This window comes from Nomascus leucogenys, chromosome 16, assembly GCF_006542625.1.
Source record: "Nomascus leucogenys isolate Asia chromosome 16, Asia_NLE_v1, whole genome shotgun sequence".
NCBI classification, from domain to species: domain Eukaryota; kingdom Metazoa; phylum Chordata; class Mammalia; order Primates; family Hylobatidae; genus Nomascus; species Nomascus leucogenys.
The window spans coordinates 44,941,572-44,968,876 of NC_044396.1; the positions used below are offsets into that span (position 1 = coordinate 44,941,572).

General features: G+C 42.2%; 2 protein-coding genes across 7 annotated transcripts in view; one reads left to right on the forward strand and one right to left on the reverse strand.

Moving 5' to 3' along the window:
• The window catches only part of PLAG1 (PLAG1 zinc finger), a 50,332-nt gene extending 32,498 nt beyond the window's left edge, over positions 1-17,834 (reverse strand). For both annotated transcript variants that reach the window (XM_003255987.2, XM_003255989.2), the window contains exon 1: positions 17,658-17,834. The gene's annotated coding sequence lies outside the window, so the exon portion shown is untranslated. The remainder of the gene's footprint in view (positions 1-17,657) is intronic.
• Positions 17,835-18,174: 340 nt separating this feature from the next.
• Positions 18,175-25,422, forward strand: CHCHD7 (coiled-coil-helix-coiled-coil-helix domain containing 7). 5 transcript variants are annotated; one of them, XM_030795249.1, is made up of 6 exons: positions 18,175-18,374; positions 19,300-19,447; positions 21,148-21,215; positions 23,244-23,342; positions 24,138-24,280; positions 24,404-25,422. In XM_030795249.1, the coding sequence occupies exons 3-5, from the start codon at positions 21,162-21,164 to the stop codon at positions 24,240-24,242; spliced, it is 258 nt and encodes an 85-aa protein (XP_030651109.1). In that variant the 5' UTR covers positions 18,175-18,374; positions 19,300-19,447; positions 21,148-21,161; the 3' UTR covers positions 24,243-24,280; positions 24,404-25,422. The 5 variants fall into 5 exon arrangements, with proteins under 5 accessions (XP_030651109.1, XP_030651107.1, XP_003256039.1 ...); XM_030795247.1 differs by having other exon boundaries at positions 24,138-25,422; XM_003255991.4 differs by having other exon boundaries at positions 18,280-18,374; positions 19,300-19,427; positions 24,138-25,422.
• Positions 25,423-27,305: the final 1,883 nt, after the last annotated feature.

Sequence of the window (27,305 nt, forward strand, 5' to 3'; positions counted from 1 at the left end):
GCACTACACTTCACCCTACACAATAAACCTACATGTACATGTACCACAAGCTCTGGGTACATAAAAAAAGCTGGTTGACAATGACAAAGTCAGAAGTTATTTATACAGTTTATGATGTTTACATCTTCTCCAACCTAAGGAATGCACATGATCATATTTGTATCCTTGACCCGGCTACAAAGGCCACAGACCAATCAACAGATAATTCTACTCTACTGAGGCTAAACGGTTATTTCTAAGCATTCGAGACTGATGTACAAGTAACACAGTAACAAATGTTTAACAGTCAGATCTTTCATTAGGTAAACTTTTTTTTTTTTTTTTTTGAGACGGAGTCTCACTCTGTCACCCAGGCTGGAGTGCAGTGGCACAATCCCCGCCCACTGCAAGCTCCACCTCCTGGGTTCACGCCATTCTCCTGCCTCAGCCTCCCGAGTAGCTGGGACTACAGGCACCTGCCACCATACCTGGGTAATTTTTTGTATTTTTAGTAGAGATGGGGTTTCACCATGTTAGCCAGGATGGTCTCGATCTCCTGACTCCGTGATCTGCTCGCCTCGGCCTTCCAAAGTGCTGGGATTACAGGCGTGAGCCACCATGCCCAGCCTTCATTAGCTAAACTATTTTTTAGAAATAAATATTCCTGTAATCCCAGCACTTTGAGAAGCTAAGACTGTTGGTTCACTTTAGGCTAGTAGTTTGAGACCAGCCTGGCCAACATAGCGAAACCCCGTCTCTACTAAAAAAATACAAAAAATGTGCTGGGTATGGTGGCACACGCCTGTAGTCCCAGCTACTCAGGAGGCTGAGGCAAGAGAATCACCTGAACCCAGGATGTGGAGGCTGCAGTGAGCTGAGATCATGCAACTGCACTGCAGCCTGGGTGAGACAGCACAACTCTGTCTCAAAAAAAAAAAAAAAGTAAAAAGAAATATTGCAGTTAGGCTATCAAGCAACTATTCAGCATATGATGACTAGTCATTAAAGGTGGAGAATGAATAAGCGTAGCAAGATCAAGGAGCTGTGTCAGGCTGAGGTGGCAGAATATGGTGGCTCATGCATGCAGTGGGTGCACTACAGTGGAAGAGACTTGGGTCATGCAGCAGGCAGGTGGAGGAACTGGAAGAGCATCTGCTGGACTCAGCACCGGGTGTGTGTGTGTGTGTGTGTGTGTATGTGTGTGTGTGGCGTGTGTGTATGTGGGTGCAGCGTGCGTGTGCGGCAGGAGGCCATCATGAAACCTTTGCCAAAGTTGCTTTGGGGGAGTGGTGAGGCAGGAGTCTGCCGGGTGTGGTTTGAGAAAGACGTGAAGGCCTGTAGGAGAAAGAGAACGGAGATGGCAGAGACAAGTGAAGACTCTGAACCGTTTTGGTCTGGAGAATCTTGAACACCTCCACTGGCTGAAGGGAAGAAGTCAGTGGGACCAAACACAATCCCATATTCAATGGGACAGTGAAAGAGTGGATGAGCCTTGGGCAGAAGAGCAGAGCTCCTCTGCAGCCAAGAAAAGGAGGGGTTAGAAAGCAAATAAGGTGGGTGGTGAGAGAAGAAGCTGCTGAGAGTGCACATCTGATAGACTCAATTTTCTCAGTGAACTTGGGGGGTAAAGTTACCTAATGACTATCAGAGATTTCTAGTTCTATTAGAGACTATTATTATCATCATTATTAGCCAAAATTTCATGAAATAGAGTGAATAAACTTGTTTAGAACAAACAACCAAAAACCATTTGACCACTTGAATGGAACCAGGTGTTAAGCTGAGAACTTTTTTCATGCATTATCTCATTTAATACTTAGTGACTTAAATTATCTCTGCTCATTTTCTTCCTTTATAACTGGGAATAAAGACAATACCCATGTTAGGGAGCCATTACCAGGATAAATGGCATCACTATGTGTAGGTGCCCTGAACAGTCAGCACAGGGCAAGGACTTCAGTCAGACAGCACTATTATTCCACGTAAGGGAGTCACTTCCCAGTTCACGGGGTCTGTTACAGAGCTAGCTGGCCCACCACCTACACTCTTCATGGAAGCTAACCAGCCTTCTTGGGCCAACAGGGGAGAACATGCAGAGGGCAGATGCCAGAGAGGCTGGGGTAGGGTGGTGGTGGAGCCACGACCCAGAAAGCCAGCGTCCAGGGCTGGTGAAGACTGCAGGGGGCGAGACAGATGTGAGGAGGCCCAAAGTTCATAGCCAGCGGCTGGAGAGAGCACTGAGCAGGTTCCCTGGCCTGAGGCCACCTCAGCCCAAATCTAAGGAGGCAGGAGGTCCTGAAGCTCAAGGCACCTGGCTTCTTGTGGGAGAACAGGTGACGGTGCAAGCCGGGAGGGGGCCAGTGCCCAGGGAATCCTGGGTTGGTGAGAAGACAGGGCCCAAGATGGGCAACACAAGTCTCTCCTTTGAGCTGTTACAGCTCGGGGCACTTGTCTCACAAAACCTCCCAAGTGCTTGCTGTGTGCAGGTGAGCAGTGACATCAAGATGACGGACCTAGTCCCGCGGGTGTGGGAGGACACACCTAACTGCAAGGCAAGCCAGCTGCCTGCTCACTGCTATAACATGGGCACCACAGGGGAATCTGGGGGGCACAGAAGTGCCATGGAACCAGAGTTGGCCAGAAAGGTGCTGTCTAGGGAGCAGGGGAAAAGAGAATCTCTAGTAGAAGGAGCTCGGGAGCCAAAGGCACATGATCATAAATATACAAATGACATGAAATAACTTCACACCCGCAGGAAAATAAACAAGCCCGAGGGAATGGGGACAGGCATGGGTACGGGACAGAAGAAACAAGCCTGGCTGTGGAGGCACTAACTGTTGAACCTGGTGATGCACCAGCATTTACTGTATTGGTTTAACCAAGGGGTTCTTCACTCTACTGTTGTACTCTCAAGCGTGTACATCACACTCAGAGGATAGAACTGGCTATGTGAGTGTGTGATGCCTCCGCTGTATACTTCCAGCATTTTAATTAGGGTAAAGGAACTTAGTGTGACCTTCTGTCTGGATATGGGTGACCTGAGGAGGATAGGAAGAGTTCAGGTACTTTCAGGGGCCAAGCGCTGACTGCCATTCAGACCTGGCTCTATGGGCACTCCCAGTGGGGTGTGAGGACATGTCAGTCAGAACTGGGTGGCACCGCAAGCGTTTCCTGCCCCAAGTCTCGGGGATGGTGCAAGTACCACAGGCATGGACGAGTAGTGTGCGCACATCTCGTGAACCCGTGTGTCTCCTCTCACTGCCCTTGGTGTGCTGTCCTTCACCTGGCCTGTCTTAACTCCTCTGCAAGGGTGTGGGCCTCCCTCCTGTCTCTTGGCATGCGTACACTTGTGTGCGTCCTCCTCTATGCATGTCTCTCTCTCCCCTCACCCCATCCAGATGCGTGGGGGTGTGCATGTGTGTGCACACATGTGCCGCCTCCCTTTGGAGTTGCTCTGTCTTGTGTTCCCACATGGGGTGCAGGCACCCTCTCCCTCCCTAGTGTGTGTGTGTGTGTGTGTGTGTGTGCGTGCGTGTGTGCATTCCTCTCCCCCCTCCAGGGCTGTGTATGTTTGTGGATCTCTGGGTCCCTCCCACTCTGGTGTGTATTTCTGTCTCTCCCCCCAACTCTGGGGGTCTGTCTCTCTCTTCCTCTCTGGGGGTCTTTCTCTCCCTGCTGCAGACCAGGTGTCTGTGTCTCTCTCCCACCTCTGCATGCTTCTGTGTGTCTACCCCCGTCTGAGCATGTGTGCCTCTCTCCCCAAATCCTGGTGGGACTGGTGTCCTGCCCTCACATCCGGGACTGTGTGTCTCCCTCCACCGTGGGAGTGAGTGCGTCTCTGCTCACATCCTGGCGTGAGTGTAACTCTTTCTCCCGCCCATCCTGGAATCTGTCTCTCCCACCTCCACCTTCTGGATGTGTCACTTTCTCCCCCAGTCCAGGTGTCCTCAGTGTCTCTTCCCAGCCTATCCTGGTGAGCGTGCAGTGTCTTTCCCTGCTTTGGGGTCTCCCCTCAAGCAGGGGAAAGACAGAGTCAGAGTTGCTGGTGCATCTCTTTCCCCTCTCTGGGTGTGAACTGGGTGTATTTCTCTCTTCTTTCTCTGTGCTTGTCTTTCTACCACTGGCTTTCTCCTGAAATATAAATATAAACATAATTTACACATACCTGCACAGACAGATACAGCCTCCCACGCCCACTGTGCTTAGGTCCACGTGTTTCTCTGTCTGGGATTGTGGGTCTCCCCTGCTCTGGGTATTCTGGGGGGTAGGCATCCTTTTCCCTCATGCATCTGTGTCTTTCTTTGGAGCATGTGTAGTTGTCTCTGCCACCCCCACGGTAACAAAGCTTGCTGCAGGTGAGGGCTGGCCTGGTGGCGGTCAGGAGGTCTGTCTGTACTTGTTGGGCAGGGCTTAGCTATGGAGGGAGCAGGGAACAGGGTGGGTAGGGAGCAGCAGAGACAAACTTAACTACCTCCTCTCTCCCAACCTTGCTGTTCCACACTTCACAGTTAACAAGGGGCTGAGTGACTCCAAAGAAGTGATCCCAGGCCTCCTCTTACTGACTTCTCCCTGGAATTCATGTCGTTCCAGACACCCTCTGGAATGGACAACCCACATCACACAGCCTCTAACTGCTGCTCAGGGCTTCCTCTAGCTTCCCTTCACCACAATCAAACCTCTGGACTGCCCCTGAAAACAGAGCACTCCTCTCCAGGAATTTACCATGTGCTGGTTCTGAGACAGAGAAAGCGGGGTGGAGGACAACACACGGTCCTTGCCCTCCAAGGCTCAGCCCCGAGAGGAAGCTGCATACCCATGCATGGTATGGAGCGGTGCTCCAGGACCAGTGAGAAGGACGTGGCTGTGCAGGCACAGAGGGGTCACCACAGCTGAGGCAGGCAGGCTGCGGGTGCCCCAGCAACACGCCTGTCAAAGGGGCAGGGGAGGAAGGAGATGACGGGAGCATCCAGGTCCTATAGCCATGTGCAGAGGGCAGCACAGATGAGGATGAGGCTGGAGGTGACAGCCACCCTGCAAAGGACAACCCCCGCTCTGCTCTGGAGTTCTGCTACACTCAGGGCCAGTGGTCCTCATAGAGGTTACAAGACAGCCCAGCAAGATGGCTCTCTGCCCGGTCCCCTATCTCGCTCCCCCTGCCTCCAGCACATAGGGCTCCTCCTCCAGACCTCAGGGCCTCTGTCTGGAGCGTCCCTCCAGGTCACTCGTGGCCCACCCCTTCTCATCATTCAGGCCTCTATATAAAGGACTTTTATCAAGAGGTCTCCCCTGATCACTGTCTCTTAGGGTCCCTCTTCCCCGGCCCCCAGGACTCCTCACCTCTGAACTCCTTCTCAATTCTTTCATGCTGCCTGCTGCACCCCAAGGGAACTCTACTAACTACTGTGTCCTTTGCTCATTGAGGGTGGGGCCTGGCTTAGTACCCAGCATGGTACTTGACCTGTGTGGCAGGCGCTTTGTAAAATTTGCTGAATGAATAAGATATGAAAGGAAAGGTGTCTTGCACATAGATGTGGAGATGTTAGTGTAAACAGAAAAGAGACATGGAGGCCCTAGAGAGAGGTAGAGACTAAGGCTTCATTAGCAAGAAGCTGCAAGCTAAAGGTACCGCAGGAGTGGGAACGCGTGCTCAGGAAAAGTGTACACTGAGAGAAGTGGACTGGGGAATGCTGCGAACCCTGGGGAATGCCAAAATGCTGGTGGTTGGGGGGACAGGTGGAAAAACGGTGCCACCCAACCAAAGTGCAAAGGAGATGCCAGAGAAGGAACAGCAAAGCCAGAAAAGTCAGAGATGCAGGAGTTTGCCAAACATGTGGAATCCCGCAGAAAGGCAAGTGGGGATAAAATGGAAATGATGCCACCAGCTTTGGTGCCTGGGAGGCTGTTGATGGATGTTCCCTTCAAATGCAGACTCAAAATGAAGGGGCAGGATAGCTAAAGAGTAAGGGGAGATGAAAGAAACAGACAGTACATGGACCACTCTTCCAGAAAGTCTGGCACTGATGAAGAGAAAGGTACTGAGGGAAGGGGGATGACGACGACAAAGGTGTATTTTATTTTTTTGATTTGGGAAGATCTGAGCATATTTTGCAAGTGGAGAGGAAGAGATGGGAAATTCCAAGATGGGAGGGGTGAGTGACAATACAAGCACCTACGAGGGGCTGGAGTAACCGGCTAGCTCCAGTAGCCCCGGCATACAGCCCTGGGGCCCAGCCTCCCCAGCTAGACCAACCCTTCCTGGCACTAGGCAGTACATCTCTGCCACCCCCCCGATCCTCCCCTACAGGAGGGCTGGCCATCATTACAGAGGAATCCAGAGGTAAAGACAGCACTGACAGTCCCAGTCTTCTCTGGGAGCTAAGCTAGACATCTGGTGAGAGGGTTACAGGAGAACATTAGATGTTGAGAATCACTGGTGAGAGGAATGAGCAAAAGGAGAGAGAATGGGGACGCAGGTGAAAGAGTGGGTTTACACCATGAAAGACCCAGCTCTGAACCTCAGTGGGTGCCCTCTCAACGGAATAAAACCCCTTCTGTGTGGCCTTCGGGACCTGATGCCTCCTGGCCCGTCTCCCTTTCTAGCTTTCTCCACCATCATTGTGCTCACCCCTGACACCCTGACACTCAACTGCAGAAGAATGGGGCACGTGCTGCATATGCGGGCCCAAGCATCCTTCCCTGGATTCCCTGGCCTTCCCCCACATTCTCGGCTCTACAGGTACCTCCTCTGTGAGTCTAATTCCCCCAGGTGGTATTAACTTCTTCTATGTGTCCACTTCGTTAATGTCTCTATAACACAAGTATTAAACCTATGACGGAAGTTCCAACTGAATATAGAAAAAGGTGGTTCCATGACTGGGGAACTAAAAAAATGGTAGAGCCATTCACAGAATAGCTGAAGTCTGAATTGCTAGCAGAATGGACCTAGTGGTAAAGACCTGAGACCTCTGCATGCAGCGGGCCCTGCTTCCGATGTGGAGTATGTTCACATTTCTGTAACTCTAGTCTTACATCCATGGGGTCAGTTTATTCTGGACTAAGGATCAACTTAACTTTCCTAATTCATCCTCCTCTGCTCAAAAAGCTACAATGCCTTCCACAGCACATAGTGCACATTCCTCAGGCTGGTAATAAAGGCTTTTCACAATCAGATCTCAGCACACCTTTCTAGCTGCTCCTGAACGGGTCGCCTTGCAAACCATCCTCTCCAGTCAGACTGGTCTTCTCTGTCTCCTAACCTCTGCCAAAGCCATTCCTCTCACCTGAACAGCTCTGCTTCTTTCTGCCGATTCCTAACTCATGCCTTTTTCAAAGCCCATCTCAAGTTCCACCTCTCCCTCCCTTGAGCACCTATAATTTTTACTGTCTTTACCATTCATTTAGCATTTTAAAAAATAATGCTCTGGGATCTCTTTATATATTAACTCATCATCCAAAGGCATAAAAGCAAGAAGTTAAAAAAATTTTTCTTTTTCTCCCAATTCAACATTTAGCCACATTTCCTGTGTCAATCACATTTTTATTTTAAAATAAATTTAAGGAATATTTATGTGTTTATTATAGGGGAGACACAAAGGAAGAGAGAAATCCCCAAATCCCCCAAACCCATGGAGATTACATGAATAACAAAATGGAGATGTGAAACTTGGAATTCTTTAGTAATTGGGACAATACCATATACTGTATTAAATTCTTTTAACTCTCCTGGGTGGGAAGATCATCAGTGGCATTTCTAGCTTGGAAGCCTAACATCTAAAATTAACTAAGCTAAGCAATATTTTCAATTGTCATCATGTAGAATTACATTGTTTAATGAAATAAGACCATTCAAAAATTTGGGGAAAAATGTTTATTCATTATTCTGAAATCAGACAGCTTTGCAACAAATTTGTTTAAGGCCAAAATTAATAAAACTACCTATTTAAGATCCTTACTATGAGACAAAGTTTATGCTTATACCTTTAGAAAAATCTCCTTTAGCTTAATAAGTTGATAAATTTCCCCAATTCCTTATGTACAGCTTAAAGATAAGTTGACATTTAGCACTTTCTAACTTGAATTACTCTGTCAACTCTATGCCTGAAATCTTCAGTTTGTAAGAATGTACAATTTTTCTTAAATATATGAACTTCAATATGGACATAAGTTAGGTTTATACTACCCAAATAACATATAATAATTAGCTGCTATAGGTCTGTCCATTCTAAAGATTTACTTGTAAAAAGTAACAGAATTCCAATTTCTGAAATCATTATTGCTTCTTGCATACACATTATCCCTGTAATTCCTATCTCATGAGATTGCTATGAAAACTAAATGAGATAATATAGGTAAAAGCAAAGACTGATAGGTAGCCAAAGTATTTTATGGCTGAAGCATAGCATTAATACTCAAAATATTTTGAGAGTTATAAAAGTCATGTTGCCAACGATTCAGGGAATAATTCAACCAATCAAGTTGAATTTCTTTTTCTTTTAAACATAAACAGTTTCTTTTTGTGCTCATTTTTTTTTTGTTTTTACTAGGAAAAACCTTTAACTAAAACTTGGCTGAAATAAAAAGTTTTGTAACATCTCATCTTTAAAGGATCAGAACCTCTGCTTTCTTATTTGATCAATTTCAAGCTAGATTTAAAATACTCGTCTAATTCTACTTTATTTCAGTGAAATGATGGATGAAATAAAGTTACTGATCTTTAAAATTTTCTGAATTTTATACTTAGCAGTTGAAGACCACACTTCTGAACTGTGCAACTTAAAAAAGATCTAGATTTTAGTACAGCATTAAACATAGAACCAGAGTATACCACAATGATTTTTATATTAATTTTAATACACATGCTCATTTTCCAGAAGTGATTTTGGATGTTATTTCTTGATTTTAAAAAGCACAGAAAACTAGTCTACGTAAGGCACTGCCATACACAGGGTGGCAGCACTGAGAACCAAACACATGCAAACAGCAAGAACACTTGGAAGGGCCAATGGGAGCACACAAGTGTGCCTGAAATCTGATTAGGACAAACTTAGACATGCGGGTATTTTGGCTTTAATTAAAAAATTTCTTTTAATTCTGGAAAAGTATCATGCATTGAACAAAAGCTATTATGAGTCAGCCTCTGAATGTGATCAATTGCACTTCTCCCACAACAAACTGCTTTCTCTACTTTTCCCTGCACTGACGGATAAAAGGTGAACTAAGAACAATTAAATTCAAGCACCACATGAGATCTAATGTTTAAGTAGAGCAACTGTATCTCTGGTATACATCTGAAAAGATAACCCAGGCTATGATTAAAAGTGCTCCCAGATAGGAATTTAAGAATAACATGATCTTGAGAACATATTAAATAAAAGCAGTTACAGAAGTAAAGTTTTAAAATAACTGTCTATCAGCAATCTCTCAACAGCAATATTGTGACATAGGAGGTACAGACATTAGTTTATACTTTCCCAAAAGAAGGGCTTTTAAGAAAAACATCTGTAACCGTACTTAAAAAATTGAAATACTATTAAAAGTATTAAATGCTTGATAATTAAGAATTTAAATACAACAGACATTCAACCAAGTACTGACCTATTTGTCACTACTTTTCTTTGAAAAATAATGAAAATAATTGAATATATCATGATCTTTAAGTAATTTTGACCATATATTTGAAAAAAATATTAATAAATTTATTAACTGTTAAAGACTAGCTGCTTACGAACTTCTACAGAATTTTATATGTATTTTTTGTACTTTGTTTACAAACTTCTAGGCATAAAAAGTAGATTCAGATACAAAAACAACTATTTGAATTAAAATTATGTATATTTCAGCAGTAAATCGTTATTCAGTTAAATATTTAAAGCTTTCATTCTATGTCTAATTAAGCCTATTACTTGATAGTTTACTGTCATTTTGATTTGGGCAAGCAAATATGACAATATATTTTAATACAGCATCTTTCAAAACGTAATATATGCCAAATTATTGCTGAAAAAAGTCTTACACCTTTTTTCTTAAAAATAAACTGAGCAAATTACATTAAAAGCTAGACCTGATAGATGTGCTTAACATACAGTATAGTTAAATCAGTTATTTGTTTGTATGACAGTAGCTCTGAGAATGCTCATGTTTTATGAAGCAAGATAAAGAAAAACATAAAATGTCACTAACTCCTGTTTGGTGTGCCTGATCATCACAGAACCTTTCCTTCTTTGAAACATTTTAAAAATCTTCCAAATAACTAGTAGAGCTGCTTCCACCACTCTTGGTGTAATTAATCTATTTTATTATACATCTATTTCTATTCTAATGCTAAAATCCTATGAAATTGAATAGTAAACATCAAGTAAAATGCTACCAATATTAGAAGAGAAAAATCTAGATTGAAATTTATACAATTAAATTACCTCAGTCTATGACAAATTAGCAAAACACATGAAGAACATTTTCTCAGATTTATTTAGAAACAATTTTAAAGGTGCAAGGAAAACAAATTCATGTTTGAGATGTAGCTTATTTATAATAGGATATGCTGGTCATATTAATATTTGTTTTTAGGCTTATAATAGGTTATAAGGTCATAACAATCCAAATACATAAAGTGACAACTGTTCTATAAGTTCCAATTGTGTAACATAGAATAATGGAGCTAATTTCTCTTCAATGGAATGCAATGCTTAAATAAATTATGTTTAGGAAATACAGAAGATAGCTTAAGAAAAGGAAAGTGCTCATATATAATAAAACAGCATTTTCCCTTCATTGCCCAAAGTTGATAAAAATAAAACCTACTTATTATAACTCTTTCAGGGTATGATGAAAAGTGATGTGAGCTCTATGTAACTCCAGCATTAAGACAATACAAGAAAAAATCAAGTTACTCAGAAAATCTGGTAGACTAAAATCCAACCGGTGTTATTTTGAACCTGTACACTTGAACTATCTTAAGTTTCCAGGTTTAATTTCTTAAAATTCTCATGATCAAGAACAATTCAATAAATATTTACTAATGTATCTTCAAAGGAATAAAATTGATTATGACACTTTCCAATTTTGCCTTTGAGCCAAAGGGGCTAAATTCCACATTTGCTAATTGATTTCTAGTTTAACAATCTCCAAAAATGTATTTTAAAGTTAAAGGGCTCTAATGTCTAACCATTGGTTAAAGAGAAATAATTTTTTAAAAACTGATATGGCAGCCTTTTACATGTAGCACTTATTATGAGAATACTATCACATTCAGAAACAAAAATATAGGAAATCACAATCAATATGTGTATGTGCAATTCCAATATTGGTCTGCAATAATAATTCAAATATTTAATGAGTGAAAGGCTAAAATGGGGCTCTCATTCTCAAAAAAGAAGAGTTCAAGACTCTCTAATGGCACATCCTTCACAATCTCTAAAGGATTCTGTTGCCTTTTAAGAAAAGATGCCCCCCTCCACTCTCAAAATATTTTCTAATACTAAAGGCAACTTCGATCCCAGAAGATAATACCAAAAGTTTAGATACTCTTTCAGAAAAGCAATTGCTAATTAATAAATGGGAAAGAAAAAATTCCTTTAATCGGCAGCATAGACCTAAAAACATACCAGAAATTAAGAACTTTGTTGGTGAAATGTTATCATTATCTTGTGAAAGGCTTTTTAAATGTGACTAAGTCTGTAACAAATTATTTAAATTGCTCTAAAAAAGTCCATGAAGCAAACTATTCTTAGACTGAGGTTTTAAAATTTATTTCATTAACTTAAAGTTTTAAGCTTTCTGATGAATAATGAAGAAAATGATTTTCAATAATTTCTAACTTTCTCAGGACACTTCATGAAGACACACATTTAAAATAATCTTTAAAATCTTTTATAAAAATAGCAGAAAGTAATTTTTCTTATTTAAAAAAATTCTGAATAACCATTACAAATTATTCTTAGAATTTAATTTAGTTTAATTCAAATCTAAGAAGAGAAGGAAGGCAGGCTTTGGGGATCTATTTTAAAAAGGTCATTATCAAACCAGCAATTGGTATTAAAAATATTCTTTGGTAGATCTCCCCAATTATCTAATTTTTAAGGCAAAATTATAACTTTTGCCCTGTAGTTGGTTATTATTTATTCACATAAGATGAATTTTTAATTTACCACAACCGTTATTTTACTCTGAAATTCTTATCTACCAAATTCTTTACCATGAATTTTGGACATTTTAGTTCATACTTATTGTTATATACTTTCATTTTTTAAAATTCTTATTTTTAAAAGGCACCAAAAAAAATTTTTGCTTCCTAACATCTTCACATTGCTAGGTTTTCTATGTTTTTAGATTAAGAAGATTCCACTTTTAAATGTAAGGAAATATTTTAAGCAAATTTCTTGTCCTATTAACCTAGGACACAACTGCGTAAGTTCATTCATTCTACACATGCACACACAGTTTTTAGGTACTCATCTCAAATTCCCAACACACACTGTGGTTAGTTTTAATACCATGATCCTGTAGTAACTCTGTTTACAAGACATCCAGGGACTTTTAAATACTAACAATTTTAATGCAGTATCACACCACCTTTTAAAAAAAATAGGATATTTCTGTTTTATAAAATTTTTAAATGTTCTGATAAGCATTTTTTTAAAAGAGCAAAATTCTTAACAACAAACACCAATACATACGCAAAATCAGAAAACAAAAATACCCAAGTGCCCTTGGAAGTTCCACACCACCATATCCTTGTCAGTACCACCCTGTAAAGAGGAGGCAGGGATAGCTATAAACAGTGAGTATAAAGCAAACCTCTGGGCAGCAGGCTAATCGATTTAAAAGTAAAAATCAAATTATGTCCCTGTAATAATTTCTACTAGGCTTTCATACACATACATTTCTTATAACTTCAAATGTTAATAGCTCAATACTTCCATGAAATGTTATAATCTAAAAATCTTAATTTAATTTCTAAAATGATATTTTACAATGAAATTTGCAAATAAGATATAAAAGTTAACCTAATATAAATGAAAAGTAGTAACAGTGGATTTCAGGTTTGAGCATTTCAAAAAATTTAGGCAATAAAATACAAAAAGCAAAAATTAGTTACCTCCAAAGTATTCTTATGGTAAAATAGAAAAGAATTCCCATGCATAAATTCTAAAATCAGGTTAACATTACAGCTAATCAATCTGATTTATCCTGCATTCATATTTTACTTATTTGTAAATACTTTTCCATGACTACCTAAACACTTACTAATTGGTTAAATATACTACCTATATTAATTCCTGCTAAAACTAAAGAAACTAAAGGTCTACCTTTGTTTTTCAGAAGTGACTGATATAGTTTCAAAGTATTCAATGTTTCAGAAAAGGTGTTTATCAGGTTCTTAGGACATTTAAAAATGGCTCAAGGGATGATTTATAGCCCTTTTACCTTGATCATATTCACTACCTTGGATTTTGTTGAACAGATTCAGTTTTCTCCTTTTGAAACTCTTCCCTTACTCAAATAATTAAAGAATCTAAGATGTTATCAATATAAAGAGAAAAAATTAATATTTCTTATACACTTGCAAACACACCAAAAAGAATATGTATTCCAAGCAATGTAAGTAAGTTTCTTCAGTAAAAGTTTTTTTTCCTTGGGGATGTGTGTAACTGGTAATTTTTTATATATCTTAATTTTTCAAAGAACAGGATTCTAAAGAAAAAATATTAAAACATTCTTAGATAAAATTATTTTGACTACACAGCTCAAGAGGCAAATGATTACTGAAACAAAACTTCAAAGATAGCTATAGATATATGTTTTAGTTATCTGGCTTTCCAAATCTCACTTAAGACAGGAGCATCACATTTAATTTAGGAAACAACAAATTTAATCCTTAGAAAGGAAAATTTGCAGAATATCAAACCAAAATGTACATAGTGACAATCAGGATTACATTAAAAATGAAGGAATAACCCCCACCTGTGCATGTTATTAAAACACAAATAGCACCCTTCAAATTTTAAAACTATACTGATAAAGCAAATTCACTAATTTATTTTGCTATAAATATCTATTTATTATTCACTAAAATATTTTGGTAATAACATACAGATATAGAATGTGTCAATATTAGCCCACACTTATAAATCTTCCACAGCAGCTAAATTCTTTATAGAATTTCAAGTAGCAAAATTAGGCATATAAATTTAAAATAAGACTATCAATATATGAGGTTTCTCCTATTCCAACTGAAATAAAGATTTTGAGTACACAATATCATGACATTATTTCTGTATATTGGTGTAATTTAATAGTAGCTTCAGAAAAGGATGAACAGGTAGTATTTCTAAGGCATCACGAAACCTCAGTACAATCACTTCAAATTAAATATTGTGCTGTGCCCCATCTAAATAAGACTCTCTAAGCGATTACAGATTTTAGATTGGTGCACTCTGAGTGCATTTTCTAAATCAGACAAGTAGCTAGTTGCATAAAATACAAACATGAAGAAAGTTTTACACCACCCTATATGAGAGGAAGAAAAAAATCACAATACCAGCACTTTTATTTAGATTGACAATAAACCAATCATAAAGTGTCCAAACAACCTGAATAACACGATGATCTAATAGAACTTGAATTCCTTCATTTTTTTATAGAGATTGAATTTATTGATATTAGTATCTGGTTTGTCAAAGTGGCAATTATTCAAGATCTAAGTCTGATTTATTTTAAATGCACAGCATAATTCTGACTACTTATAGACAATGTAACTGTTTTGAGCCAAAATACAATGAAAACGTAAGATAAAATGAAAAGGCTTTGTAAGTCTTAATGGCATTCTGAAACCTCTGGACAGAAGATCACTGGGCATGGAGGAGTTTCCCTTCTCTATTGATAGCTTAATCCTTTTCCAATCAATTTTGATTTAACTGTGGGTGATGAGATTAATCTTTTAATGAGTTCTTAGAAAGTTGTAATTGCTTCCAAAATCAGAAACCACAAGATGATGTACTCAAACACGTTACCGATGTGATGTTGTATGGAGGTATTTACAGAAAGTTGGAAGAACTCAGTTGTAAACACAAGTTAACATACAATAGACTACAAAAATAATAACTTGTTTATACAGTAGGGCAAGAAAAAACATTCTATATAAGAAGTCTAAAAATTCAGCTCTAACTTTAATCCATGTCTATAAATCATAAAAACAAAAGGAAATAAGGATTTATTTCAGAAACTCCATATACCTGTGGAAAATGGAACACAAGTAATTTCTACTGAAGATTAACATTAATCCCCATTATAGCACAGCTAACAATTTACATATTTTAAATTTTGAAAATATTGCGGAAATCTAAAACATAAGAGCCGATAGTAGTTTATGGTCAGTAAACACTTTCTGTTAAATAACACAAATAAATTCAACTTAGAAAATGAAAACTCATAGGGCTCAGGATTTTAAAAATCTTTTCATTTCAAAGGCGCAAAGTTACAGCCCATGTATAGGATGGACTTTAAAAATGGATGTGTAAACTTTTCCATGGTGTTGGTGTGTGTGCTTTCCTTCCCCCTAAAGAATTGCCTACTGCTTACAATTTTAAAGAATCTTCACCACTCTGTAACTTTCAACCAGAAGTCCTCAATGTACCTTAAGCCAAACTGAATATTAGGTATTTTACAGTTTTTACAAAATGGCTGTAAAATCACATTATGGGCATACACAGCTCTTTGATCTCACTGCACAGAATTCATAACTGTTCAATAATGCTATACCATTACACCACACACCTTAAACTATTTCCATTTTTCCACAATTCCTTCCAAAATCAGCTTCCAAAGCAAAGCAATGTAACATGAAAAGTTCCTGGGAGGGCTTGTTACACAAAGGAACAGCTTGGATACAAACTATACACATATCCATCTTCGGTTGAGGCTGTTTATCCCTCCTGTCCCTCCATCACTCCTATGGGTGGGTGCACTGGAGTAACAGAAAGGGAAGGCTCTTCCATCACCACACCCTCCCAGCACCTCTGCTTTTGGTCCTCAGACAGTGATTCTGTGTAGGTGATGAAAACCATAAGAAAAGAGAAGCTGTCCCTTTAAAATGCCCTGCTCTGTCCCATATCCCACGTGGAACCAACATCAGCAGCACTTTCCCATTAACATCAATGTGATGCAAGAGACATCATCCTTTTATATACATAAAACCAGAAAACCTCAGCTTAACATTCTTTAGGAAGGATGAACAGGTGAAGCAAACGTGTCAGGAAGGGGGAAACCAAGCAACTCCACACCCCTCCCCAAAAGGTACTCCAGCCTTGCACTCCAGCCTCACTGAGCACCATCACCTCTCTATCCCTCCTCTGCAGAGCCCAGTTTAAAGAAAGGAGGGAGCCACTAACAAAACCTGAAGCATAAATGCGACGAAAATGCAATCTAAAGCCGGAAAGGTTTATTCTTCCAATCACACATATTAACTCTATTAAGAAAATGGCATCACTTTTTTTTCCACCCAAAAAAACCCCGCAAAGATCATTAAAAGAGAGTTATAAAATAGCAAATATAGTGTTTATCTTATCTCAGATCAGTCCACATTACCAATAAGTTTAGCAGTTTCTGCACTACCACCTCCCCCCTCGCTCCCCCTGCTTCTCTTGCATCGGATTTTCACGTTTTCTCATTGTCGGTTGAGTTATAAAAGGCTTTTGCCCTTCGAAAGTTTTAAAAAATAAATAAATATTAACTCCTTGGTCCCTGCAAAGTCAAAATGGACTTCAGGGGAAAGGCGGTACATACTTTTACCTTTAGCGAGAAAAGGGGGAGCATCCCGGATTTTTAGGGATTTTTTGCGATTTTTTAAAAATTTTTATTTGGTTATATGCCTGAGTTCTCCCTCCATTTTGGTTGTTTATGATACTGACAACAAGCTGTCCCTGCTCTGTGCCGATCTCCTGCTTTCATTTAGCACCCCCTCCCCCTACCCCCCCTCGCAGCCACACACCCCGGGCTCACACCTCCCTGCAGACCCCGCACCCCGACCCCGGCTTGCCCACCTGAGGAAAGGGCAAAAACAAATTCATTTCTCCAGAAAAGAAAAACCTCTTTTGGAAAAGGGGCAAAGTTACCCCAAGTCACTCAAAGTGCCCCCCAAATATTGCCGACTGCGGGTTTCCGCCAGGCCCTTTGGGAAGCGACCTTCTCCCGGGATGTTTTGGTGGAAAATGCGGAGAGTTTACTCTCAAAACTGAATTTATATTAATTTTTCCCTTATTTTTCGGGTCTCTAATGTCTTCCGCTCTCGCTGCTGCCGCTGCCGCTGTCACAATATTCACAGCACCAGAGAGGAGGAGGAGGAGGAGGAGGAAAACTTTTCAAACTTTCCAGACCCTGAATAAAGGTTTTTTTTTTTTTCCCACCGACCTCACCTTCGGGTCCCCAGCCGCATCGCCCCCTGCCCTGTCAGAAGCGACTTCGGGAGTCCTCGCAGCCCCGCGTAATTATTTTATTTTATTTTTTTTATTATTATTTTTCTCTCTGGGGTCCTGAGCAGGGGCTGAGAGTAGCACAAACTTTTCCTCCTCCTGCCGCCGCCGCTGCTCCTCTGCCCCCTCGGCTAGTCCCATAATTTAAATAACCCTGATATTTCTCCCGCTAAACGCCTCGCCGCCGCCCCGGACCCCCGGAGAACTCACCGCGGGGCTTTAACATCCTCCCTCCGGCCCGTCCGCCGCCTCTACACCGCCCGCGGAATTTCTAATAATTTTTTTCTCATATTTCGGGCTGGACGCGGCGGGCCTGGAAATTGTTTCCTTACGCCTCTTTCCAGCAGCCATTGTAGTGTATGCGCTGCCCCTGCAGCCCAACTTGCAGCTGCCGCCGCCGCCGCCGCCGCCGCCGCCGACGTCGCGCCCACCGCTGCCTCCCCCTGCCTGTTCGGCCACCGCCCCCGCCTCCCGTCGGCCCGCCCCCAATCCCCGCCCGCCGCTGCGCCCGCCCCCCGGGCGCGCTCCGCCCGGGAGCTGGCCACTCGGAGCCGCCGCTGGCGGGAGCCGGCTCGCCCATTGGGCCGCGACACCGCCCGTCAAGCCGAAGTGTTAAGAGACGGGCCGCGGCTGGGGGGCGCGGTGGGGCGGGGGAAGAGGGGGCGGGGTCGCGCTCACCGCCCCGCCCACTCCTCCGGCCTCGGCCCTCCTTTCGCCAGGCGGGGGCGGGGCGAGGCCCGCCCGCCCCTGCGGCCCAGGGCCCCGCGCGGCTGTCAGTCTGGCGGCGGCGCGCGCCGATTGGGCGGGCTGCCGCCGGGGAGCGGGGGCAGCAAGTTGGGATGCGCGCTACTTAAGGTCCTGCTGCGTGAGCCATTGACGTGTTTGGAGCTGGAGACGGCCTGGGTGCTGGCGAAGCGGAGGCCCGAGGTGAGTGGTCCCCCGCCCTACCTCCGCGGCGGCCGCAGAAAAGCGGGAAGAGAGGGGTGCCCTTGGGCCGTAGCGGGGCCCAAATCCACTTCTGCGGCGCAGAGGCGCTCCTGCCAGGCTTCGCCGTGGCGCGGACCTCTTCCCGTTGCTCTTCCTCCCGCCACACGGGTCTGTTCGCTCCGGGGGCGAGGAAGATGACCCCTGCCTAGTCCGGGCAACCCCAGCTCTTCTTCCACTCTCCTGTGTAGCCTCTGAAGCGCAGTTGCCGGCCCCACCCCCAGTTCCCTGCGTTTTCCTCGCCCCTTGCCTCTCTTGGCATGGTCTCAGGGCACAGCAAGGTGTGTTCACCTGTGCGCGCCGTCCAGGATCAGGCGCTGACGGGCTACATCGCAGAAGGCGGCGAGGCCTCGGGTTCGCCCCTCGTTTCTCCTCGCCCTGCCCTCCCACCTCCGGCAGGCCACCCATGACTTCTTGCCCCCTTCCCCTCTGCACCTGGCAGTGGGTTAACGGCACGGCGTGTGCAGCTTCCGGGTTTAGCAGAGCCGCGGACCCTGCCCGGGCTCCGACCACGGGGCGTGTGGGCATGAACGTGTTCAGAAACGTTTCCTTCCCCCTGCCCTTTCAAAGTTACTTAGAGAGGGGGGACGTGAACCACTGGATGGGAAATCAGGAACTGCTTTATTAAGCAGTTCGCCCTTCGGAGTGGATTTTAGAGTTATTCTCCGAATGTGCTATGGTTTTGTGGCCCCTCCTTCATATCTTTGCTTGGTTTTTCTTTCCGGCTATCCTCTGCAAGTAGGAGAGCCTTGTAACATTTGTTTAGTACATTCAAAAAGTAATAGATAAGGCCCCTTTAGCGGAGCACTCGATGTTGCACTTCAGCCCCGCTTCTCACTGTAAATTGACATTTCCTCTTCAATTCCAGTTAATACACGAGGAACTCATGCAAAGGAGGGGACTTTCGGAAATCCAAACTTAGAGTGCCTTGTATTTAGAATCCGGAAGGAAAAGGAAATGAAATGTGAAGAAACTCATGCACCAAACTCGAACTGGGTATATGTGATGTTACCTAGGTATTATTTTTGAAGAATTTCTGACTGACAATAAAATATAGAGTAGGATACTTTCATGTAAGGCACGAAACTTAAATTTAATGCAAGGTTATCTGATCCTTGTTGAGATTATTAAGTCTAAGGTGTATGAATAGCTAAGAAGAGTTCTGTGTTCTCACATCATAGGATAGATGTAAAAAAGAAAGCTGTGAACTTATTTACTATCATCATCTCTCTTAGGAAGAAGTCAAGTGTGAAAAAAATTGTCTTCAGGAGAGGAAGAAGCTTGTAGATTTAATTGAACAGCATCTTGATTTCTTTTTTGCTAAGATGTTACTGTTGGCTTGATATTTTCTTGTATTGTTCAATGAAAATCATAAAATTATTCAGCGATTACTTAATGGACACCAGAATAACCAAACCCTTTTCCATTCTTTTTTTGCAAAGGCTGGTCTCCTTTGGCCTGGACATCCTGATCTTTCCCATAGTAGAACTGGGCTGGGTGACTCTTTTTTTGTTTTTTTTTTTTTCTGATACGGCATCTCCCACTGTCGCTTGGGCTGGAGTGCAGTGGCCCGATCTCGGCTCACTGCAACCTCTGCTTCCCAGGTTCAAGCGATTCTCTTGCCTCAGCCTCCTGAGTAGCTGGGATTACAGGCGCATGCCACCACGCTCAGCTAATTTTTGTATTTTTAGTAGAGAGGGGGTTTCACCATGTTGGCCAGGCTAGTCTTGAACTCCTGACCTCGTGATCCGCCCGACTTGGCCTCCTAAACTTTTGCAAAGCTGTATCTCTAGGAATTGAATTGGAAGATTACTGAAGCACAGTAGCATTCCCTGACTTCCTGCAACGCAGGGAAATAATCACTTAAAAAGAAGATGCCACTGGAAGTAAAATTTCAACTCTTTTGTTTTTGAAACAGTATAGCTTTTCATAATGTCAACTAAGCAATAACTTGGCTTTTTGGTGTGTTGGCTACCCTACTATTGGCCATAAAATAGGCAGTCTGGTACTTCAGTTGTTGAATGTTTTTGCCAAAGTTGGACTGTACTGAATTTCACTTTTATTTTGTACGTTAATTGGTTTAAAATAGGAAGTAATTGTTGGAATGCATACTGTATTCTTAGGTTTTATTAGTACATTTGGTTGCTTAAACTTAAGAAAAAAGGGTAAAAAACAACTGAATTATAATTGAACTATCTTTCTTTTTTGTGTTTTTGAGACAGGGTCTCTCTCTGTCACCCAGGCTGGAGTGCACTGGTGCAATCACAGCTCACTGTAGCCTTGACTTCCTGGGCTATCCCGCCTTAGCCTTCCAAGTAGCTGGGACCACAGGCACACGGCACGACACCAGGCTAATTTTTGTATTTTTGGTAGAAATGGGGTTTCTCTGTGTCGCCTAGGTTGATCTCGAACTGCTGAGCTTAAGCAGCCCTCCCGCTCCAGCCTCCCAAAGTGCTGGGGTTACAGGCGCGAGACACCGCACTTGGCCTGTAGATGCATTTCAATCCAATATATGGCCTTTGTGTTGAGGCATGGCAATAGAAAGGAAAAACACGTTCAAGTTTTTATTCACAAAATACAGAGAATACATGAAGTTCCTCACTAAGTGATCATTATGCCAAAATCAAAATTTCAGGTACTTTTAGTGCTATTGAGATGTATTGATTTATTTTCTGTCAACTACTGTATAATTATTTTTTTTTCTGTCTGCCCTCAGTAAGAAGACTTAGAATGCCCTTGGTAACACAGAGGCTGAGAGATCCTGACGTAAATCCTTGCTTGTCGGTAGGATGGTTTGCTTTAATTTTCATGGGTGTTAAGTTGGAAAAACAGGCTGCTTTTAGTTTTGTGGGCCTTTGTTTTCTGCAGTTGTTGAATAAAGTTGTTTCTCTAGAAAAATATTGCTGGCCAGCATATCCTATTTAACTAGAGCATTTTTAGATGTTTATAATTTCTCTAACAAACATTCATCTTTTCTTTAGTTTTCCTTATTTGTATAATATGCAAGCATTTGGTTGTCACTGTAAAACTAGACAGGAAACTGTAACACTGAGAATATTTAGTCCAAACATGGAAAACTGGAAGGTATGATATTTTTAAGCTGTCACTGACATTTATTGTTTCACTAGCAATAATATCATCATGTCCTTGACAACCTGGCTGAGAGTAATGGGCTGATAATAGAATTAGCCTATTTAAAGTTTAAAGGTTTTCACAAAGGTATCTGATAAACAAAATGTTTTAAGAGTAAGCTTTTATTGGCATTTATTTGGTATGATTTGCTATACTTGTGGCTTTGCTACGTTTGAATAATGTAGTTATCATACCTATGCCATGAAAATTATACTGTTTAGTTATATGCATTTTCCAAATATATACATTAAATATTTGGCATAGAAATTCAGCTTTGTTCTGTTTAGGTAGAATATGTTTCTTAGATATGTGTTGCAAACTATCTACCCATATAGCTAAAGCTTTCCTTTAGATCTGTGGTCCCCAACCTTTTGGGCACCAAGGACCGGTGCTGTGAAAGACAATTTTTCCACGGACGGGGAAGGGGGTGGGTGTCAACAGGCATTAGATTCTCATAAGGGGCTTGCAGCCTAGATCCCTCACATGCACGCAATTCACAATAGGGTTTATGCTCCTATGAGAATCTAATGCTGCCACTGATGTGACCGGAAGGGGAGCTCAGGCGGTAAGGCTCACTTGCCCACTGCTCATCTCCTGCTATCTGGCCGGGTTCCTAACAGACCACAGACCAGTACCACTTTGTGGCCTGGGGGTTGGGGACCCCTGCTTTAGGTGACTTCACAGAATCATACCTTTCACTTTTTTTTTTTTTTTTTTTTTTTGAGACGGAGTCTCGCTCTGTCGCCCAGGCTGGAGTGCAGTGGCGCGATCTCGGCTCACTGCAAGCTCCGCCTCCCAGGTTCGCGCCATTCTCCTGCCTCAGCCTCTCCGAGTAGCTGGGACTACAGGCGCCCGCCACCACGCCCGGCTAGTTTTTTGTATTGTTAGTAGAGACGGGGTTTCACCGTGGTCTCGATCTCCTGACCTCGTGATCCGCCCGCCTCGGCCTCCCAAAGTGCTGGGATTACAAGCGTGAGCCACCGCGCCCGGCCACCTTTCACTTTTAAGTTTGTTATTCAATCTACTTCCAGTTCACACAGCTTAAATTTAATCCCCATGTGGCACCTACTTTCCTTTGAATTTATAGCTTGTGTTGTTGACTTTGGTTTTGAAGTAATATCTATTAAAATTGCTTATATAATAGTGTATTTGTATAATGGAGTAAATGGTAGCCAAAAATGCATTGAGATGAATGGTGTTAATTTAGGTTGCCTTGATGTAGACCAGTTATTAGTGATTTACTTGGAATCTTGAAACCAACATTATGATCAAACATTCAAGCCAAAGTGAAAATCTGGAAAAGCAGGAGAGTTGTACTGTGAGTCAGGAGATAGATTCTGATTCCAGTTGTGCAGTAGTCATTTAACACATTGCACCTTGCCTCAGTTTCTTACTAAAATGGTTACTGGATTAATTGATCACAGTTATTTGGCTCAAATTCCTGTGATCACATATTCAGAAAACTGGCCCACATTATAAAAAGGAAGGTGTTAGCCTGAGCAGAGTGCGTACTGGGATAGTTGGCGAGATTGTCCAGTTTTTATTAGTCTACCCATCAAAATGAACACAGACGAACTATTTCACATTATTTGCTTCTGGGGAAGCAGCTTTTGTTTGTTTGTTTGTTTGCTTTTTGATCCTATTCTACCTTTTAAATGATGCCTCTCTTATGTCTGTAAGGAATCTGATGCTTCCACCAGATGTCTGGATGAAAATAACTATGACAAGGAAAGGTGTTCCACTTACTTCTTGAGGTACAAAAACTGCCGGAGATTCTGGGTAAGCCTAGATTGGTTAGCTTTGTGTTAAAACCCATCTCCTAGGCTTGAAACTGAAGCCTAAAATTAGTCAGTACCCACAATCCTTTCCCACTGATGGCTGTAGGGAAACTTAACTTTTCAACTTTATCCTCTGTGTGCTACTTTAGCCCTGAAAGATCCTTGAGAGCTCTTGATAGCTGCCTCGTCGTCCTCTAAGCTATAAGAATGCAATTTTAATATAGGTGGGTCTTCATAGGCATTTAAGTATCTGCAGCCCTAAAACAATGTCTTTGTTATAAATTTAGTTTTCCTGGAGATGAACAGAATGTTTAACTTCGCTTATCATAACACATCATGTTAGGCTTCCATTTCTGCCTTTTTCTCTCTCACTGCTATCCATGGAAGTTAAAATGGTCCATTTTTCTGAAAACATAGGTATATAATTTCTGTTTCCTTGAACCACTGGATCCAGCTATTTCCTTTCCCTTTGCTAAATGCACTGTTGGTTTTATTTCACGATTATTCAGTAGCTCTTCTTGATGGACTGTATATACTTTTGTACTTTGTATATTCCTATCCCAATTGCTGTTAATGTATTCCTGTGGGAATGACTACTTCTATTTGATTGTTAATAATTTAAATACCTTTATCTGGAGTCCTATAATTAGGTTTTGGGTTTTTTTTTTTTTTTTCCTTAAACTTGGTTTTTAGAATTTCGTTTTTGAGGAAGCAATAGCAAATTACTGGCAAATGATTAGCATTTAATACATGACTGATTTTGGCTTCTTCTTTTTATTTTAATGCCTGTACACAGAATTCTATCGTGATGCAGAGAAGAAAGAATGGAGTGAAGCCATTTATGCCTACGGCAGCAGAAAGAGATGAAATTTTGAGAGCAGTGGGAAAGATGCCCTATTGAATGTTTGCATTAAAAGTGTTTATATAACTTAGAAGCAGGTGAATATTTCTAATAAATGATTGCTGTAACATTTAAGACTGTACACCCCTTACCCAGACAGACCTTACGTTCTTCAAGTGGAGACAGTGAAATCACCCCGTGTCCTTTTTGCTTGCTCTCAGTGCCATGCCAATGGTATGTTGCTGCTGGCTGTGCTGTGGCATGAGTTTGTATGACTTTCTGGAGGCATGGAGTTAGGTAAGGCTACATGAGAAATTGAGCTTTTCCACTGGGTTTTGAAAGAAGAGTATGATGTGAACAAGTAAAGACTGAATGGGGCTGAGATGAAGGCAGTGTTTCCAAGGAAAGGAAATGTTGTGAGCAAGAGTATGAGGCAAGGGAAGCTGGAACCACATTCAGAGAGTATCCTGTAGATTGTTCCACCTAGAATCTCGGGTGGAGCAGTGGTGGGAGAAGACTGGAAAGGTAAGTTGAAGGTAAGGAATGTGTGGCAGGCCTCAGATCCCAGGCTCATTCCTCAAATCAGTTCTTACTTCCCTCACTTATTTTTGTTTAAATAAGGTTAGTACATTCACTAGGGGCAAATGGGTTTTTCTAAATAAATGGCATAAAAAAGAACTGGTTGTCTTTCTTTAAAGAAAGGCTTAGTTACAGGATTCTGTGATTGAAATCCTTAAATATTGAGTAGCCTTCTGCAGCTGTAGTATCAGTTTTTGAACCACAGTAATGGGAAGAAAGAAATGGATTCCCTTAGAAGTAGGATTTCTATTTGCAGGATGAGTTGGGCAGGGAAAAGGGTCAGGGTTCATCAGGTGAACTCAACACTGGGATGAGACTAGAACTTCACTTTATGATATAAACACAATACGATTATTCAGTGTGGTGACTGGGGTAGATTGTGAAGCAGCCCTCCTTGTGCCCACTGCCTTTTAGAATTGTTTGTTTCATTCATGGTAGTTTTATGAAGACATACTATTATTGAATGAAATTTAGTGTGTACTTGAGAACATTGCTTTTGTCCCTTCTCTTCATGTGGTCTTGGGTCAAGAACATTGTTTTAATGGCTGCCGACAACGAACTGTCTGTCTGAGTCTAAAACCAAGCTCAGGTTTTTAAGCCACATGACCTTGACTGTTAAATGTAGTTATATTTGAATAAAAAATGGATCATTTCCAAAATTCTTTTGATTTGTATTGACTGCTATAAAAATGATGGATTAAAATAGGACCAGAAAAGAATGAATGCATACCTGTGTAAGAAGTATTTTTGTACTTTTAAGCACACTTGTTAAAGGGCTTGGAATTTTAATGTCACTTCTTTGAATGTACATACCAATATCAACATTCATCTTGTAACTAGTTGTCCTGATGCCACTCTTGTTGAGTCTTTATTTTCAGTACCTTTGCCTTATTGCTGAGCACTTCAGGTAAAGACTTGGACACCCGCCTTCCCACCAGGCCCTCCTGCCCGTTGGGCCTCTGAGTTGAGGTTGATGTAGGTTCAAGAACTGCAGTTGGCTGCCAGGCGCAGTGGCTTACGCCTGTAATCCCAGCACTTTGGGAGGCCAAGGCAGGCGGATCACGAGGTCAGAAGATCAAGACCATCCTTGCTAACATGGTGAAACCCTGTCTCTACTAAAAATACAAAAAAAAAAAAAATTAGCTGGGTGTGGTGGTGGGCGCCTGTAGTCCCAGCTACTCGGGAGGCTGAGGCAGGAGAATGGTGTGAACCTGGGAGGTGGAGCTTGCAGTGAGCCACGATGACGCCACTGCACTCCAGCCTGGGCGACAGAGCGAGACTCCGTCATAAAAAAAAAAAAAAACTGCCGTTGGCTTACCAGTGTCACTCTGTAGGGAGCTATAGTTCTGGATATTGGGGAAGAAACTTTTTTTTGAGATGAGTTCCGCTCTGTTGCCGAGGCTGGAGTGCAGTGGTGTGATCTTGGCTCACGGAACCTCTGCCTGCCAGGTTGAAGTGATTCTCATGCCTCAGCCTCCCAAGTAGCTGGGATTACAGGCACCCATCACCACGCCCAGCTAATTTTTGTATTTTTAGTAGAGATGGGGTTTCACCATGTTGCCAGGCTGGTCTCAAACTCCTGGCCTCAAGTGATCCACCTGCCTCAGCCTCCTAAAGTGCTGGTATTACAGGCATGAGCCACTGCACCTGGCCCAAGGGAGAAATGTTTAAATGCTCAGGACCAAGGGGTAGCTCAGTCCAAAGCTGGATGTGGGGGCAGAACTAGCCTGCAGGGTTCGAGTGATCACCAGAGCCTCCCTCCTAGGACTGTGGCATATGGAGTCCACACAAAGACAGGTCTATTACTTGACTTCCTGAAAGACTTTAAAAAGATAACAGCCTTATTGAGATATGTCATGTATATCAACTCTTTAAAGTATGCAATTCAGTGATCTTGTATATTCATGAAGTTGTGCAGCTATCACCACAATCGATTTTAGAAAGTAATAATTTCATTACCCCAAACTGAAACCCTGTACCCGTTAGCACTCACTCCCCTTTTCATTTTACTTTTTATTTTATGTTTTTTTGAGAGAGACTTGCTGTATCGCCCAGGCTGCAGTGCAGTGGCACAATCTAGACTCACTGCAACCTCTGCCTGCCAGGCTCAAGCGATTCTTGTGCCTCAGACTCCCAAGTACCTGGGATTACAGGCATGAGCCACCACGTCTGGCTAATTTTTGTGTTTTTAGTAGTGACGGGCTTTCACCATGTTGGCCAGGCTGTCTCGAACTGCTGACCTCAGGTAATCCACCCTCCTCAGCCTCCCAAAGTGCTGGGATTACAGGCGTGAGCCACCGCGCCTGGCTCATTTTATTTTTTAGAGATGAGATCTCACTCTGTTGCCCAGGCTTCAGTGCGTTGGCGTCATCATAGCTTACTGCAGCCTTTAGCTCCTGGCCTCAAGGCATCCTCCTGCCTCAGCCTCCTGAGTAGCTGGAGTAGTATCTGCGTGCCTGGCTCCCATTTTCTCCTAATGCCAACCTTCAACACTTAGGCAACTGGTAATCTACTTTCTGTTTATCTTATTGCCTATTTATAGAC

What these genes read in the sequence shown, in the direction of transcription:
- CHCHD7 (XM_030795247.1), top strand. Translation starts at nt 21,162, where the DNA reads ATGCCCTTGGTAACACAGAGGCTGAGAGATCCTGACGTAAATCCTTGC. An exon ending in ACGTAAATCCTTGCTTGTCG is followed by an intron (nt 21,216 to 23,243) that starts GTAGGATGGTTT and finishes TATGTCTGTAAG; the next exon opens with GAATCTGATGCTTCCACCAG. An exon ending in AAAACTGCCGGAGATTCTGG is followed by an intron (nt 23,343 to 24,137) that starts GTAAGCCTAGAT and finishes GCCTGTACACAG; the next exon opens with AATTCTATCGTGATGCAGAG.